The 17220-nt window shown below is 44.2% G+C and overlaps 1 protein-coding gene across 1 annotated transcript in view; it reads right to left on the bottom strand.

Annotated features, from left to right (window-relative positions):
• The window catches only part of nfatc2ip (nuclear factor of activated T cells 2 interacting protein), an 18066-nt gene extending 2467 nt beyond the window's left edge, over positions 1-15599 (bottom strand). Inside the window, exons 1-7 of the mRNA XM_062438413.1 lie at positions 15588-15599; positions 14398-14496; positions 14259-14319; positions 14034-14181; positions 13828-13908; positions 9256-9541; positions 9020-9164 (exon numbers count right to left, since the gene is read on the bottom strand). Coding sequence (XP_062294397.1) covers positions 9020-9164; positions 9256-9541; positions 13828-13908; positions 14034-14181; positions 14259-14319; positions 14398-14496; positions 15588-15599 — 832 coding nt within the window. The remainder of the gene's footprint in view (positions 1-9019; positions 9165-9255; positions 9542-13827; positions 13909-14033; positions 14182-14258; positions 14320-14397; positions 14497-15587) is intronic.
• Positions 15600-17220: the final 1621 nt, after the last annotated feature.

The following is a 17220-nucleotide window of genomic DNA, read 5'->3' as shown; positions in this document are numbered from 1 at the left end:
AGGAGGAAGAGGAGGAGGAGCAGGAGGAAGAAGAGGAGGAGGAGCAGAAGGAGGAAGAGGAGGAGGAGCAGGAGGAGGAAGAGGAGGAGCAAAAGAAGGAGGAAGAGGAGGAGGAGCAGGAGGAAGAAGAGGAGGAGGAGCAGAAGGAGGAAGAGGAGGAGGAACAGGAGGAAGAAGAGGAGCAGGAGGAGGAGGAAGAGGAGCAGGATGAAGAAGAGGAGTAGGAGGAGGAGGAAGAAAAAGAGGAGGAGCAGAAAGAGGAAGAGGGGCAGGAGCAGGAGGAAGAGGAGAGCAGAAGGAGGAAGAGGAGGAGGAGCAGAAGGAGGAGCAGGAGGAGGAGCAGAAGGAGGAAGAGGAGGAGTAGCAGGAGCAGGAGGAGGAGCAGAAGGAGGAACAGGAGGAGGAAGAGGAGGAGGAGGAGAAGGAGGAAGATGAGGAGCAGGAGGAGGAAGAGGAGGATGGAGGAGGAGTAGGTAGAGAAGGAAAAGGAGGAGGAGGAAGAATGGGAATTGGAGGAGGATGAGGAGAAAAAGCAGGAGGACAAGGAGGAGGAAGAGGAAGGAGGATGAATAGGAGGAGCAGAAGGAGGAAGAGGAGGAAGAAGGGGATAAGAAGAACAAGGAGGGCTGATGATGGAGAGGAGGAGGAGGAAGAGAAGGAGGAGCAGAAGGAGGAAGAGGAGGAGGAGCAGGAGGAACAAGGAGGAGGAGCAGAAGGAGGAACAGGAGGAGGAAGAGGAGGAGGAGGAGAAGGAGGAAGAGGAGGAGCAGGAGGAGGAGCAGAAGGAGGAAGAGGAGGAGGAGGAGAAGGAGGAAGAGGAGGAGCAGGAGGAGGAGCAGAAGGAGGAAGAGTAGGAGGAGCAGAAGGAGGAAGAGGAGGAGGAGAAGGTTCATCCTGTTTTCATCAGCTCAGAAACATCTGAAGCTCGTCTGAAACTCTGCCTCAGTCTGGACGGATTGATCACATTCCTCTCATCTTATCTACCAGCTGCTTTCACGATTGATTTTCAGATCTCAGTGTTTACTTTGATTAAAGAAGCTCAGATAAATTCCAGACTCTCTATCAGATGTGTTTCCTGCCCTCTGACCCTTCGTTTCTTCCTCCAGACTGACACACAAAGAGGAGGAGATCTGCTTAATGCATATGACCTTAATCATAATTATAATGATATGAATGATAAATATCTTTAAAAACAGAGAAAACAAAACAAAAAGGAAGAGGAGGAGCAGAAGGAGGAAGAGGAGGAGGAGCAGGAGGAGGAAGAGGGGGAGGAGAAGGAAGAGGAGGAAGAATGGGAATGGGAGGAGGATGAGGAGAAAAAGCAGGAGGACAAGGAGGAGGAAGAGGAAGGAGGATGAATAGGAGGAGCAGAAGGAGGAAGAGGAGGAGGAGGAAGCAGAGGAGGAGGAGCAGAAGGAAGAAGAGGAGGAGGAGCAGAAGGAGGAAGAGGGGGAGGAGAAGGAAGAGGAGGAAGGAGGAGGAAGAATGGGAATGGGAGGAGGATGAGGAGAAAAAGCAGGAGGACAAGGAGGAGGAAGAGGAAGGAGGATGAATAGGAGGAGCAGAAGGAGGAAGAGGAGGAGGAGGAAGCAGAGGAGGAGGAGCAGAAGGAGGAGGAGCAGGAGGAAGAAGAAGAGGAGGAGCAGAAAGAGGAAGAGGAGGAGGAGAAGGAAGAGGAGGAAGGAGGAGGAGGAGGAAGAATGGGAATGGGAGGAGGATGAGGAGAAAAAGCAGGAGGACAAGGAGGAGGAAGAGGAAGGAGGATGAATAGGAGGAGCAGAAGGAGGAAGAAGGGGGATAAGAAGAAAGGGAGGGCTGATGATGGAGAGGAGGAGGAAGATGAGGAGGAGGAAGAGAAGGAGGAGCAGAAGGAGGAAGAGGAGGAGGAGCAGGAGGAACAAGGAGGAGGAGCAGAAGGAGGAGGAGGAAGAGGAGGAGGGGCAGAAAGAGGAAGAGGAGGAGGAGCAGGAGCAGGAGGAAGAAGAGGAGGAGCAGAAGGTGGAAGAGGAGGAGGAGCAGGAGGAAGAAGAGGAGGAGGAGCAGAAGGAAGAAGAGGAGGAGGAGCAGAAGGAGGAAGAAGGGGAGGAAAAGGAAGAGGAGGAAGGAGGAGGAGGAGGAAGAATGGGAATGGGAGGAGGTTGAGGAGAAAAAGCAGGAGGACAAGGAGGAGGAAGAGGAAGGAGGATGAATAGGAGGAGCAGAAGGAGGAAGAAGGGGGATAAGAAGAAAAGGAGGGCTGATGATGGAGAGGAGGAGGAAGAGGAGGAGGAGGAGGAAGAGAAGGAGGAGCAGGAAGAGGAGGAGGAGCAGGAGGAACAAGGAGGAGGAGCAGAAGGAGGAACAGGAGGAGGAGGAGGAGAAGGAGGAAGAGGAGGAGGAGCAGAAGGAGGAGGAGCAGGAGGAAGAAGAAGAGGAGGAGCAGAAAGAGGAAGAGGAGGAGGAGCAGAAAGAGGAAGAGGAGGAGGGGCAGGAGCAGGAGGAAGAAGAGGAGGAGCAGAAGGTGGAAGAGGAGGAGGAGCAGGAAGAGGAAGAGGAGGAGGAGCAGAAGGAAGAAGAGGAGGAGGAGCAGAAGGAGGAAGAGGGGGAGGAGAAGGAAGAGGAGGAAGGAGGAGGAAGAATGGGAATGGGAGGAGGATGAGGAGAAAAAGCAGGAGGACAAGGAGGAGGAAGAGGAAGGAGGATGAATAGGAGGAGCAGAAGGAGGAAGAAGGGGGATAAGAAGAAAAGGAGGGCTGATGATGGAGAGGAGGAGGAAGAGGAGGAGGAGGAAGAGAAGGAGGAGCAGAAGGAGGAAGAGGAGGAGGAGCAGGAGGAACAAGGAGGAGGAGCAGAAGGAGGAACAGGAGGAGGAAGAGGAGGAGGAGGAGAAAGAGGAAGATGAGGAGCAGGAGGATTTTCAGATCTCAGTGTTTACTTTGATTAAAGAAGCTCAGATAAATTCCAGACTCTCTATCAGATGTGTTTCCTGCCCTCTGACCCTTCGTTTCTTCCTCCAGACTGACACACAAAGAGGAGGAGATCTGCTTAATGCATATGACCTTAATCATAATTATAACTAGAAAATTCCAGGGAAATTTTGAGTGCCACGGGACTGCTGCCGGAATGAGTACACGATTTATTTCCAGTGTTCAAAAGTCACCCTGATCATATTCTGGTTTCGAGTATTAAGTACATCTTACTAGTCAGTATCAAGTGTAATGTACTTTATTCTCAACTTAACATACCTGAAAATATTAAGTAAATGTTAATCATATTTAAGCATAAATAATACTTATTTAAACTAATTAATTAAAGTCTACTTCATTTTTTTCACAGACAGGAACATCACTGTTATGAAATTAATAAGTATATCTTATCATTAAGAGATTAGATTTTATTATAGTTCTTTATGACTGGAATTCTTCTTGGAAATTGACTGGAAATATTCCAATATTTCAATTCCAATATTCCAGGTAATCATATTTAAGCATAAATAATATTTATTTAAACTGATTAAAGTCCCTGTAAAGAAAGAATAAATATGTGTTCTGAGTTTGACATGCCACAGAAGAGTGTGTTGTTAACCACCCTGCCAAATGTGAATGACTAAAAAAATTGCCAAATATGTGAAATTGGGCTTCAAAGTTGTGTAAAAATCAGCCGCGGAAGCCCCGCCCACTACCCAGTGTCACCTGTCAATCAAAGTCACCACCTCTGTGGGCATTACCGCTGAGTCTGCGGAAGCCCCGCCCCCTACAGAGTGTCACCTGTCAATCAAAGTTACCACCTCTACCCTAAACATGGATGCTATTGCTGAGAGCCAGCTTGGTTAACTGACAAAATAGACAGACAGGAATCAGCCAATCACAGAAAAGTAGGTCAGTTTCCGCCCAGCAACAGGCTGTCAAGGACAGCAGAGGTTCTACGGTTGCTACGGTGATTTGAGAATCTGCTTGGAAAAAATTCTCAAAATTCCCCAGAATTTGGCTTCTGACAAGGTCCCGAACAATTGCAAACTGTGAGAAAACCGTAACTCCTGTCCAAAAACCGAAAACACTGTGAGAGACACAGAAGCCGGCAGATTCTGACAGTGTTTATTTTATTCAGATACTCCTTAAAATGAGCGCGTAAGCTCAGTGCAAAGACAGAGTGAGATTCTTTTGAAAAAAAACAGACGATTACATTACAGTCAATGGGGAGAGAGACAGGTATTGCCGCCGGACTCGGCCCCCCCGTTTAAATTTTGTGCAGACCCCGCCTGTCAATGTCACATTTTATGAATCCCAACACCTATGTCTACATTTTGACAAAAAATTATTTGTCTCCTTGTCACGGTTTGGCCGTGAGCTCGAGATAAAAATAAAAATTAAGTTCATATTTTACTGCTTCTCACACTCAAGCTAACTGACGCTTCCACTCTAACTTTGAAGAAAAAGTGATTTCCACTCCTCGTTTGACTGCTCATAGTTTGAAAAGTTTACATGTTATGTAAAAACAGTGTATTGTTTTGGAGAGAGCACAAGTTTTCCTCCGTTTTAAAGTTTGAATCACATTTCTACGTGGAGGTATGAGACAGCTAGGTGACTCTGAAAAAAGGTGAAAATGTGTGGTTTTAAAAAAAAATTCCCATTCATTTTCAATGGAGAAATTTCCCGGTATTTTGGGAATAACTCTGGGAAAAATTGGATTCTGGACATTCTGAATAATAGCACCCATATCCCGATCGAGCCGCACGTTTTGATGTATATATTGTCGGGGTTTTCTCAAAGCTGTGGGAGGAGTTACGCGCCGAAATTTGGCGGAAGAATAAAAATAATAAGTATGGTGAAGAATAAGAGATGCCTCGGGGCTTCGCCCCGAGGCACTCCCCTCTGCAGTATTACTGCTGAGGGGAGTGCCTCGGAGCGTAGCACCCGTGGCACTAATGATATGAATGATAAATATCTTTAAAAACAGAGAAAACAAAACAAAAAGGAAGAGGAGGAGCAGAAGGAGGAAGAGGAGGAGGAGCAGGAGGAGGAAGAGGGGGAGGAGAAGGAAGAGGAGGAAGAATGGGAATGGGAGGAGGATGAGGAGAAAAAGCAGGAGGACAAGGAGGAGGAAGAGGAAGGAGGATGAATAGGAGGAGCAGAAGGAGGAAGAGGAGGAGGAGGAAGCAGAGGAGGAGGAGCAGAAGGAAGAAGAGGAGGAGGAGCAGAAGGAGGAAGAGGGGGAGGAGAAGGAAGAGGAGGAAGGAGGAGGAAGAATGGGAATGGGAGGAGGATGAGGAGAAAAAGCAGGAGGACAAGGAGGAGGAAGAGGAAGGAGGATGAATAGGAGGAGCAGAAGGAGGAAGAGGAGGAGGAGGAAGCAGAGGAGGAGGAGCAGAAGGAGGAGGAGCAGGAGGAAGAAGAAGAGGAGGAGCAGAAAGAGGAAGAGGAGGAAGAGAAGGAAGAGGAGGAAGGAGGAGGAGGAGGAAGAATGGGAATGGGAGGAGGATGAGGAGAAAAAGCAGGAGGACAAGGAGGAGGAAGAGGAAGGAGGATGAATAGGAGGAGCAGAAGGAGGAAGAAGGGGGATAAGAAGAAAGGGAGGGCTGATGATGGAGAGGAGGAGGAAGATGAGGAGGAGGAAGAGAAGGAGGAGCAGAAGGAGGAAGAGGAGGAGGAGCAGGAGGAACAAGGAGGAGGAGCAGAAGGAGGAGGAGGAAGAGGAGGAGGGGCAGAAAGAGGAAGAGGAGGAGGGGCAGGAGCAGGAGGAAGAAGAGGAGGAGCAGAAGGTGGAAGAGGAGGAGGAGCAGGAGGAAGAAGAGGAGGAGGAGCAGAAGGAAGAAGAGGAGGAGGAGCAGAAGGAGGAAGAAGGGGAGGAAAAGGAAGAGGAGGAAGGAGGAGGAGGAGGAAGAATGGGAATGGGAGGAGGTTGAGGAGAAAAAGCAGGAGGACAAGGAGGAGGAAGAGGAAGGAGGATGAATAGGAGGAGCAGAAGGAGGAAGAGGAGGAGGAGGAAGCAGAGGAGGAGGAGCAGAAGGAGGAGGAGCAGGAGGAAGAAGAAGAGGAGGAGCAGAAAGAGGAAGAGGAGGAGGAGAAGGAAGAGGAGGAAGGAGGAGGAGGAGGAAGAATGGGAATGGGAGGAGGATGAGGAGAAAAAGCAGGAGGACAAGGAGGAGGAAGAGGAAGGAGGATGAATAGGAGGAGCAGAAGGAGGAAGAAGGGGGATAAGAAGAAAGGGAGGGCTGATGATGGAGAGGAGGAGGAAGATGAGGAGGAGGAAGAGAAGGAGGAGCAGAAGGAGGAAGAGGAGGAGGAGCAGGAGGAACAAGGAGGAGGAGCAGAAGGAGGAGGAGGAAGAGGAGGAGGGGCAGAAAGAGGAAGAGGAGGAGGGGCAGGAGCAGGAGGAAGAAGAGGAGGAGCAGAAGGTGGAAGAGGAGGAGGAGCAGGAGGAAGAAGAGGAGGAGGAGCAGAAGGAAGAAGAGGAGGAGGAGCAGAAGGAGGAAGAAGGGGAGGAAAAGGAAGAGGAGGAAGGAGGAGGAGGAGGAAGAATGGGAATGGGAGGAGGTTGAGGAGAAAAAGCAGGAGGACAAGGAGGAGGAAGAGGAAGGAGGATGAATAGGAGGAGCAGAAGGAGGAAGAAGGGGGATAAGAAGAAAAGGAGGGCTGATGATGGAGAGGAGGAGGAAGAGGAGGAGGAGGAGGAAGAGAAGGAGGAGCAGGAAGAGGAGGAGGAGCAGGAGGAACAAGGAGGAGGAGCAGAAGGAGGAACAGGAGGAGGAGGAGGAGAAGGAGGAAGAGGAGGAGGAGCAGAAGGAGGAGGAGCAGGAGGAAGAAGAAGAGGAGGAGCAGAAAGAGGAAGAGGAGGAGGAGCAGAAAGAGGAAGAGGAGGAGGGGCAGGAGCAGGAGGAAGAAGAGGAGGAGCAGAAGGTGGAAGAGGAGGAGGAGCAGGAAGAGGAAGAGGAGGAGGAGCAGAAGGAAGAAGAGGAGGAGGAGCAGAAGGAGGAAGAGGGGGAGGAGAAGGAAGAGGAGGAAGGAGGAGGAAGAATGGGAATGGGAGGAGGATGAGGAGAAAAAGCAGGAGGACAAGGAGGAGGAAGAGGAAGGAGGATGAATAGGAGGAGCAGAAGGAGGAAGAAGGGGGATAAGAAGAAAAGGAGGGCTGATGATGGAGAGGAGGAGGAAGAGGAGGAGGAGGAAGAGAAGGAGGAGCAGAAGGAGGAAGAGGAGGAGGAGCAGGAGGAACAAGGAGGAGGAGCAGAAGGAGGAACAGGAGGAGGAAGAGGAGGAGGAGGAGAAAGAGGAAGATGAGGAGCAGGAGGAGGAAGAGGAGGATGGAGGAGGAGTAGGTAGAGAAGGAAAAGGAGGAGGAGGAAGAATGGGAATTGGAGGAGGATGAGGAGAAAAAGCAGGAGGACAAGGAGGAGGAAGAGGAAGGAGGATGAATAGGAGGAGCAGAAGGAGGAAGAGGAGCAGGAGGAGGAAGAGGAGGAGGAGCAGAAGGAGGAAGAGGAAGAGGAGAAGGAAGAGGAGGAAGGAGGAGGAGTAGGAAGAGAAGGAAAAGGAGGAGGAGGAAGAATGGGAATGGGAGGAGGATGAGGAGAAAAAGCAGGAGGACAAGGAGGAGGAAGAGGAAGGAGGATGAATAGGAGGAGCAGAAGGAGGAAGAGGAGGAAGAAGGGGATAAGAAGAACAAGGAGGGCTGATGATGGAGAGGAGGAGGAGGAAGAGAAGGAGGAGCAGAAGGAGGAAGAGGAGGAGGAACAGAAGAAGGAACAGGAAGAGGAAGAGGAGGAGAAGGAGGAAGAGGAGGAGCAGGAGGAAGAGGAGCAGAAGGAGGAAGAGGAGGAGGAGCAGGAGGAAGAAGGAGGAGGAGCAGAAGGAGGAACAGGAGGAAGAAGAGGAGGAGGAGAAGGAGGAAGAGGAGGAGGAGCAGTACTTTTGTCAGTAATAAGAATGTTTCAGTGCCATCTGGTGGTGTAAATGAGAACTGCACCACTGATTAACTGGAATGAAATCTTATATAAATCAGTTAAATTCTACATTTTCATCCGTTAAATTTAAAAAATAAATAAACGTATGAATAACTTGCACACATTCTTTTTTTGTGGACCCAGCATCAAATTTCTGCTTTTAATCCATTTAGAGAGAATATATTAGAGGATTATGGTAAAAATGTCTAAGTGGTGTAACCATAAAAACTTTGTACCAAATAATTCAACTTGCTTAAAAACAGTAAATTGTCAATAAAACACCATATCAACTAGTTTGGCATGATCTTACATTATAACTTTATATTAAATAAAGGTAATGGAATACAATTGTTCTAAATATTAAATTTACTCTGGTAACCATGGAGACCAGGATCCTGACTGCTTTACTTCTTTCTTTCCTTATCCTACTTCTTGTTCTTTCTTTCTTTCCTTCCTTATCCTTCCTTCTTTCTTTCCTTATCCTACTTCTTTTTCTTTCTTTCCTTCCTTCTTTCCTTCCTTATCCTACTTCTTGTTCTTTCTTTCTTTCTTTCTTTCTTTCCTTCCTTATCCTACTTCTTTTTCTTTCTTTCTTTCCTTCCTTATCCTTCCTTCTTTCTTTCCTTATCCTACTTCTTTTTCTTTCTTTCTTTCTTTCCTTATCCTACTTCTTGTTCTTTCCTTCTTTCTTTCTTTCCTTCTTTTCTTCCTTATCCTACTTCTTGTTCTTTATTTCTTTCCTTCCTTATCCTTCCTTCTTTCTTTCCTTATCCTACTTCTTTTTTTTTTTTTCTTTCTTTCTTTCTTTATCTCTAGAAGGATAAAACATGTAATATGTATCATTATTTTGTGGTTACACCATTTGACATTTTCAGGAGCATTCAGTCTTACTTTTGGTAAAAAATGGTGCAAATGTCATTTCAAATGATATAAAACCAACAAAATACTAAATGTACATTTTAACAAACCTGATCCTGCTTTTAAATCTAGTTTAACTGATTTATGAATTGATCATCTTGACAACACTTATTTATCACTGACCTGAATAGTAGACTGTATAAACACACACACACACACACACACACACACACACAGACCCACCTATGATGTCTGCGATGCCGAGGCCGAGCTCGCTGACGGTGGCGTCTGTCGGCAGCTCCACTTCCTCCCTCAACAACAGCAGGCGAGTAGGCGGGACTTCAAGAATGACGGACAGCTGGCTCACCACGTGGCTCAGAGGCGCCGACTGAAACGAAACACACGAAACACGAACATAAAGAGACCAACGTGTCCTAAACGCCTCCTTCATCTTCACCTGAGGAGGAGGAGCAACGTACCGACAGCACCGGGATCTTGTGGACGACCGTTCGGCATCGGATCTTGAGTGGAATTTCTCGGACTAAGGAGCTGTACTGCAAATCAGGGTTCATGATGATGATGTCATCATCGTCGTCGTCGTGGTGGGCGTTGTTGTCGTCCTCGGGGGTCATGATGAGGACGTCGTCGTCGTCTTGTGGCTCGTCGAGCGATGCAGACTGGGGGCCTCGCCGACGCCTCGCCCTCCGGCCCCGAGGCTCCGGAGAGAGGAGGGAGTTCACTGCCCTGAGCTTCCTGTCAATCTCACTGTCACACACACACACACACACACACACACACACACAGACACACACACACACACACACATTAAAGTATGAGTTCACAGATGTTCAAATGTGTCTCAAAGTAACATGAAGGGTGGGGGCCAGCAATAGGTGCCATGCAAAGGGGCAAACTCCGGGGCCAGACGGTTCCCAACCTAATTTTTCAAAAAGTTTTCTGACCAGTTATCCCCGTTGTTATTGTTAGTATTTGAAGAATCTCTAGTCACCAATTCTTTGCCCCCAACCATGCGTCAAGCAGTCATCTCCCTTTTACTTAAAAAGGATTAAAAGAACCCTTAATTTCAGTTCATACCGCCCAGCTTCGTTGCTGAATACAGATGCAAAGATTCTTGCCAAGACTTTGGCTTGTTGCCTTGGAAATATTATCCCCTCTATTATTTCATCCGACAAGACAGGTTTTATAAAAAAAAAAATCACTATTCATTCATATCCTCTATTGTTCCACTTCGCCCGATCCTGGGAATATCGAGGTGATGCTCTCACTCGATGCTGAAAAAGCATTTGATCGGGTGGAGTGGGACTATCTTTTCAAGACTTTAGAAGCGTTTAAATTCAGCCCTAAATTCATTTCCTGGATCAGAATCCTATACACGCTCCCAGTGGCGGCGGTACGAACCAATAATAACTTATCCACATACTTTGAGCCGAAGCGGGGTATGAGGCAGGGTCGTCTTCTTTCACCACTTTTGTTTGCCGTTGCGCTTGAGCCACGTGCATTAGCCCTGAAGCAGTGCTCCACCATCATGGGGATACACCAGGCTGGTTCAGAGCATAAAGTCTCACTTTATGCAGATGGTTTATATCGGACCCCCTCTCAAGCCTTCCTGCATTACCAACTCTACTCAAAGTTCAGAATAATATCTGGTTATAAAGTTAACCTTCAGAAAAGCGAGCTTATGCCCACTTCTTCTGTAGACAGATCATACTTTGGGTCAATCCCTTTTAAATTTAGTCCTAAAAAAATAAAATATTTAGGTATATGGGTCACACGTAACCACAAGGACCTCTACAAGGCCAACTATCATCCACTCTTAAGTAATCTTAAATAAGACCTGGAGCGCTGGGACCCTTTGCCTCTCTCCTTGGGAGGGAGGATCAATATGACCAAGATGAATATTCTCCCTAAGTTTTTATATTGATTTCAATGTCTTCCTATTTTTCTAACAAAATCTTTTTTTCCAATTTAAACAGTCAGATTTCATCCTTTATATGGCATAAAAGGCAGCCCAGGATTAATAAAAATATACTACAGAGACTTCGTGCGATGGGAGGTATGGCACTTCCAAATTTCATGTATTACCATTGGGCTGCCAATATAAGAGCATTGCTGTATTGGTTGAGAAGTGATTGCATGAATGTCAATAGTACTGAATGGATGGTGTTAGAGAGGGCATCCATTGGATCTACCTCCCCAGCAGCTTTACCATGTTCCAAATTACCTTTCAAACAGCTTATTTCAGCCTTTACCTCTAACCCAGTTGTTATCCATTCGATTAAAACCTGGAACAAGTTTAGAAGGACCTTTAATCTCACTGAGCTTTCACTTGTTGCACCATTCATCAAGAATCATATGTGTGTCCCATCAATGATGGATAAAGCTTTTAATGTCTGGGCAAGAAATGGAATAGGTACACTATCTGACCTCTACATTGAAAATAGGTTTGCCACTTTTATACAGTTACAACAGAAATATGATCTTCCGTTACAGTGTTTTTAGTAGCAAAGTCTTCTTGTTACTATACTTCCAGCACAGCTCAACAGGGAAACACTAAGAGGGAATCTGATGCTAAAAAGACTGTAAATGTGTCAGATATCACTTGATATGACTAACTCACACTGATGAAGCTCAATAGAAGCTGATCAGCTACTTTATAATGACTGAATACAGTCCTCTATCACTGAACACTGGAACATCTTTCTTTCCTAATCTTCCTCCTTCCTTCCTTTTTTCTTTCTATTCTACTATACTTCCACCACAGCTGATCTTTTTTTAAAATTACAAATGAATAATATTTCATGTTTCTTTCTGTATTATGAAAAATATTCATGTGTTGGTTGAATCATTATTTTCATTATTTATTGTTTTCATTGATCAAAACAAAATTAATCTGCAGCTACTTTAATAGCAGATTAACTATTTCTGTCATCCTTCAAGCAAAAATGTCAAAAATTTGCTGCATGTGGTAAAAGGAAAAGAAAATCCCTGACCAACTACGTGCATACCAGAGGGTTCTGCATGGCATCGCTGCAGAATGCTGTGGTAGCCGACCCTGGATCCAGAACAACATCAGACCATCATGCTTCCTGCTCCATGTTTAACAGTTAATGTCACACACTGAGGAACCATCCTTTCTACTCGACGGCTACAAAACTCCTGGGTGATGAACAGAATATTTTACATGTTGATTCATCAGTCCATAACAGCTTCTTCCAGTCTCCAGTAGTCCATTGGTGGTGTTTCATGGCCCAGGCAAGCCTCTTCTTCTTATTCTGACTCTTAGCACCCTAACCCTCCACCTGTCACACCTGCAACTGGAAGTCTTCTCTTCACAGTAGAAACTGAGACTCTCTTACTACGACCACTATGAAGCTTGAAGCTGTTGTCCTGCGAGCCGCCGATCACGCAAGCTGTTGACTCTCAGAAACTTGTCTTCTGACTCTGTTATGGCTTTGGGTCTGCCAGACCTCTTCCTTTCAGAGTTTCCCCCAGTTTCTGAGTGAGACTGTCCTCACTGACACCTTGACTTTCTTCACAATTTCTCTGTCGGAAAGACCTAAATTTTTAAGTGTTTGTGTATAATTTTCAGTTTTGGATAACCTTACCTTTTTCTTTAACCTCTGGCAGTTCACCACTTACCTTTGTACCATTTTTTGAGGTGAGGTGTTCTAAAACTTTTGACCGGTAGTGTATTTACGTTTACCATCCGAGCAAACCGATGTAAACACCGTGAAACAGCCGATGGAAAGGTGCACAGCTGTCAACAGGCGGCAGCGCGCAGTGATCCGAAGGGAGGGAAAATAGTGCCCAAGGCCGTAGCCAGGATTTTTCAAATACCGAGGTAAAAAAGAAGACTATGATTTATATATCAGTTCAGTGTAATCCATGATGTATTTATAACCAGTTCTTTCTCATCATTTCCAATTTTGCAACTTAAATCATCTCCTATTTCAGTATTCTACAACTTCCATGGTTGCATATTTAAAAATTATAACTGCAATATATTATTTTCTTTGTTTGTTCTTAAAATGTGGAATGAAGCACGGCATGCTGGGAGAAAAGGGCTCGTCCAATGAATGAACAGTTTGCAAAATCGGGTCAAGTCCAATTCACAAAAGTAGACAACATATTTGTGGTGATGTTCAAGTCGCAGTTCAACATCTACTGCAGCGAAGTGAGCACTATATAACTGCAACTTAAACATATCCAGTAATATGCTGCTGGCTGTATATATTTGTTTATTTGTGAATTTGTGACGAATCTGCTGAAGGAAGCGCAACACAAGCTGGAGATGTTCAGTAAGGAAACCAGTTCAATTGGAAACCAGTTGGCACATAACACCGGGGCCGTGAAAAGATTCCCGGTGGATTTCAAGGCCTCACTCCACCGCTGGTTATAGCCGACTACTTTCGTTTTGACATGGCAGCGGTATCTGCAAGTACGTGTGACGTATTGACGTGACGGTCCGTTGATGCTAATTTCACTTCACAATGAAACGAAACTTCAAGAAAAAAATACCGAGGACATGACCTCGGTGTCTTCAATGGTAGCTACGGCCATGATAGTACCAGGTGATTGTGAGGTCTGACTTTTTTACGGACAATGATTTTGTGATGCAAATGTATTTACGCTTTTGAACGCATGTTGTTTTTTGAAGCAAAAAGCTTTATCTTTGTGACCCCAGAAACTAACCGGAACTACTTTCTTCAACACCAAAAGCGGGCCAGAACTCTGCTCACAGGACGCAGTGGGGGAAAAGTCACTGCTGATGCACGACACTGATGGTGAGGATGTCATACAACGTCATGTCAAAAAATCTGAACTATCCCTTTAAGGATTAAAGAACAATTGATTAACAGATTTCATTTTTCTTGAAAGTTGGTAAATAATACATAAAAATAAAGACATGAAATGCTGTTGTGGTTCAAATAGCCACATATTGTATATTAATGTAAAGTATTCATTCAGTTCTTTCTGATTAGGATTATTCCAATAAAGCTCTTCACACACACACACACACACACACACACCTGATCTTCTGGGTGACCTTCCACGATGGTTTCTGAACCTGACTCTCTGGTGGGGGGGGGGACGGGCTGCGGACGGCTTCCCTGAAATAATAAAACACACACAATGACTTTTATTCATTTATAAGCGGAGTGTGTTTTTACTCATTCTGCTCTGGTTTAGACTGTGTGGACGACAGGTTACTTAGATTTAACACTTGGCTACTCACAGCTCTTTCCTCCTCTCCTCATCCTTCGCTTTGTTCTGCACGTGCTCAGTCTCATCCTCGGAGTCGGTGAGCACGACGTCGCTGAGCGTCTTCGTCGTTCCTCGAGATAAAAACATCTGCGACAGCAAACCGTCGTCCGCTCCGTCGTCTGGAGACAGACAGAAGATCAGCTGACGGCCTCACAGCAGGAAATATCAGCTGAGCTTAACTGAACCTGGAACTTACCTCTGTTCTGCGTCCGAGTGAAGACCGAAGCCATCGGCTTCAGGTGCAGACAGCTGTTTACCTGAGAACAACATTCAACATTAAAGCACAAACGGATCCTGATGTGATTCCTGACTCAGATCCTCCCTCCGTACTTTACCTTGTTGGAGTAAATCGGAACCGGGACGACGGCTGATGGGTCGAGGCGGCGCCGTTTGGGCGGAGCCTTCACAGCCGGCTGCTTCTCGCTGTCAGATACCTGAAGAACAGAGACGGAGGCTGAGCTGATACCTGAGTACAGTTTGAGGTACTTGTACTTTACTGTAGTACAGTTTGAGGTACTAGTACTTTACTGTAGTACAGTTTGAGGTACTTGTACTCTACTGTAGTACAGTTTGAGGTACTTGTACTTTACTGTAGTACAGTTTGAGGTACTTTTACTTTACTGTAGTACAGTTTGAGGTACTTGTACTATACTGCAGTATTTCATGTGATGCTACTTTCTACATCTCAGAGGGAAATATTGTACTTTCTACTCCACTACATTTATTTAACAGCTTTAGTTACTTTTCAGATGCAGATTTGACACAATGGATAATATAACAAGCTTTATAAATACAACACATTGTTAAAGATGAAACCAGACAGCAGTGTGTAGTCGGCTCACATTTCAGATGTCTATGAGTTGTTAACAGCTCCACCAAATAGTGATTTTTCCCTCTAAACTTCTCACATGCTTTCATTTCAATAAATGTTCAAATGATCCAATATTTCAGCAAAAATCAAAGATTAGAGAAAAAGTCCAAAAACTGAAAACACATTTGTGTATCAGAACTTAGTTTGTTCTTCTTTCCTGTCCCATTAATCATCTCACCCCCCCTCACATTTATCTGTAATACAGTATTACAGTAAAAGTACTGCAGTATTATGAATGATGTAGTATGCAGTATTACAGTAAAAGTACTGCAGTATTATAGTGATGTAGTATGCAGTATTAGTAATACTGCATACTACATCACTCATAATACTTTTAATTGTTTGTATGGTCTGATGTGAAACTGAAACTAGTGTTGAGCAGCTGATACTGTATATAAATGTTATTAATGAGAGTTGTGTAATGTTTGGTTAATGTATGGTAATATTATAGACTAATATAACAAAGATCTGCTCGGTTACATTTATTCCCCTTTGGAGGCATTTTAACAGCTTTTGTTACTTCACGACTAACATTTAACTTTCCTCTCACAGCGTCTTTAAATCACAACAACCTTACAGCTCATGTTGTTGACGTGTGTTATCGTTTCAGTGTTTTTATTTGGATAAAAGCAGCAGATGTTGTCAGATACTTACCGCTTCAGCCATGATTGTTTCTGTTTGCGCGCGTTACCGATGACGCGTTCACGTACTCTTACTGCAGGTTGCCTTCAGGTGCTGTGGGAAATACGAGCTCTCACTGCGGACTGGCGTTCCTCTACTTCTTCTGTTGGTTTCTATGATGGTTGGCAAACAACTTTCAGGGCGCATTACCGCCACCTACTGATCTGAAGTATAAAGATGTATCCGGGTCAATGATGTGTTGCGACCAATATTTTATTATATAAAAATCTGATTATATACAGGAAAATAAATGTTAACTAAAATGTGCAATAAATAAAATAAATAAATAAATTCACTTTTAGCAATTCAACACTTTTTTAAAAACAATTTTACATCATTTGTCAAAAAAATACTTTTAAGGATATGTCCCGGTCAATATTAACAAAATGCTTTAAAATTTAAATGTATAAATACTCCAAAAAATATTTTTGCATTTGATTTTGCAAAATTAAGTGATTGTGGCGATAGCGGTAAGGGCTTTCAATTTGAATTTGTATTGCTCGACAACGCCACCTTGGGAATTGCACCCAAGGATTTATTTATCACTTTTCAAAGTCACCATAAAAAGTACAATGAGGACATTATTTTATTACAAATTATTATGTTAAAATTCATTCATACAACAGGATAAAGATTTTAAAAAATAACCTAATCAGGGGCTGAGGCTTACTAGTGGGGAAGGACCACTGAAGGGGAAGGGGACTGAACAAAACTACATTTAAAATTTAAAATAAACCAAAAAAAGGGGAAGTCAAATATACAACAATGTGTAAATTAAAAAAAAAAAAAAAAGACAATTTAAGCAATAATTAAATACAATTGCCTAAAGAAAATAATTTAGTTTAGATTAAACAAAAGTAAACAAATTAAGAAATTTAACCAAAATTAAAGAAGACAACCACAAAGCAATATCTAAACTGCGAAGAAAATAATCAGAATATCAAAATAAACTATAAACTAACTGAACAAATCGCCAAATCAATTAAGGAGAAGCAAATACAAATTATCCAGAAAATAGAATTAAATCATTGTTCAGTTAAAAATGAGCTAAAGGCAAGTTAAAATTGTCCGTTACAGGCTAAACCAGCCGCAGCCTGAATCTATAGAGCAGCGCCCAAAGCTGCAGAGGAGGTAGCAATGAATTAGATGCTGCTGGAGACAGGGCCGGCCCAAGCCTCCATGGGGCCCTAAGAAAAATTTGATTTTGGGGCCCTCTATTACTGCCAATAATAATGATTATTGATCATTCACACACCTACTATAAACGTATTCTACTTATTCTACTCTGTCATTACGAATACACTAAATGTGAGAACTTTTTGTTGTAGTTAGATTGTAATCCACAGTGATTAATGCCATGGAAGCAGACACCAGATTTGCAAATTTGCAGAAAAATCTTTCAATTAATATTAGGCAAATCGCCATATTTTACCCATCTATGGTTTTTAATCTGAAATGGTAGCAAATTCAGCTACAAGAGCAGCCTGGGGTTGATTTACACTTAATATTCAAAGTGATATAGTACTAAGTGGGATACTGAATGTCATCTAGGCCAACTAAAAGTAACAAAATATTTACATTTACTGTAAACACAATCTGCTTTATT

Source organism: Scomber scombrus, chromosome 18 (genome assembly GCF_963691925.1).
Source record: "Scomber scombrus chromosome 18, fScoSco1.1, whole genome shotgun sequence".
NCBI classification, from domain to species: Eukaryota; Metazoa; Chordata; class Actinopteri; order Scombriformes; family Scombridae; genus Scomber; species Scomber scombrus.
Note: the sequence above shows the minus strand (reverse complement) of the source record. Positions and strands in the feature narration are given on the sequence as shown.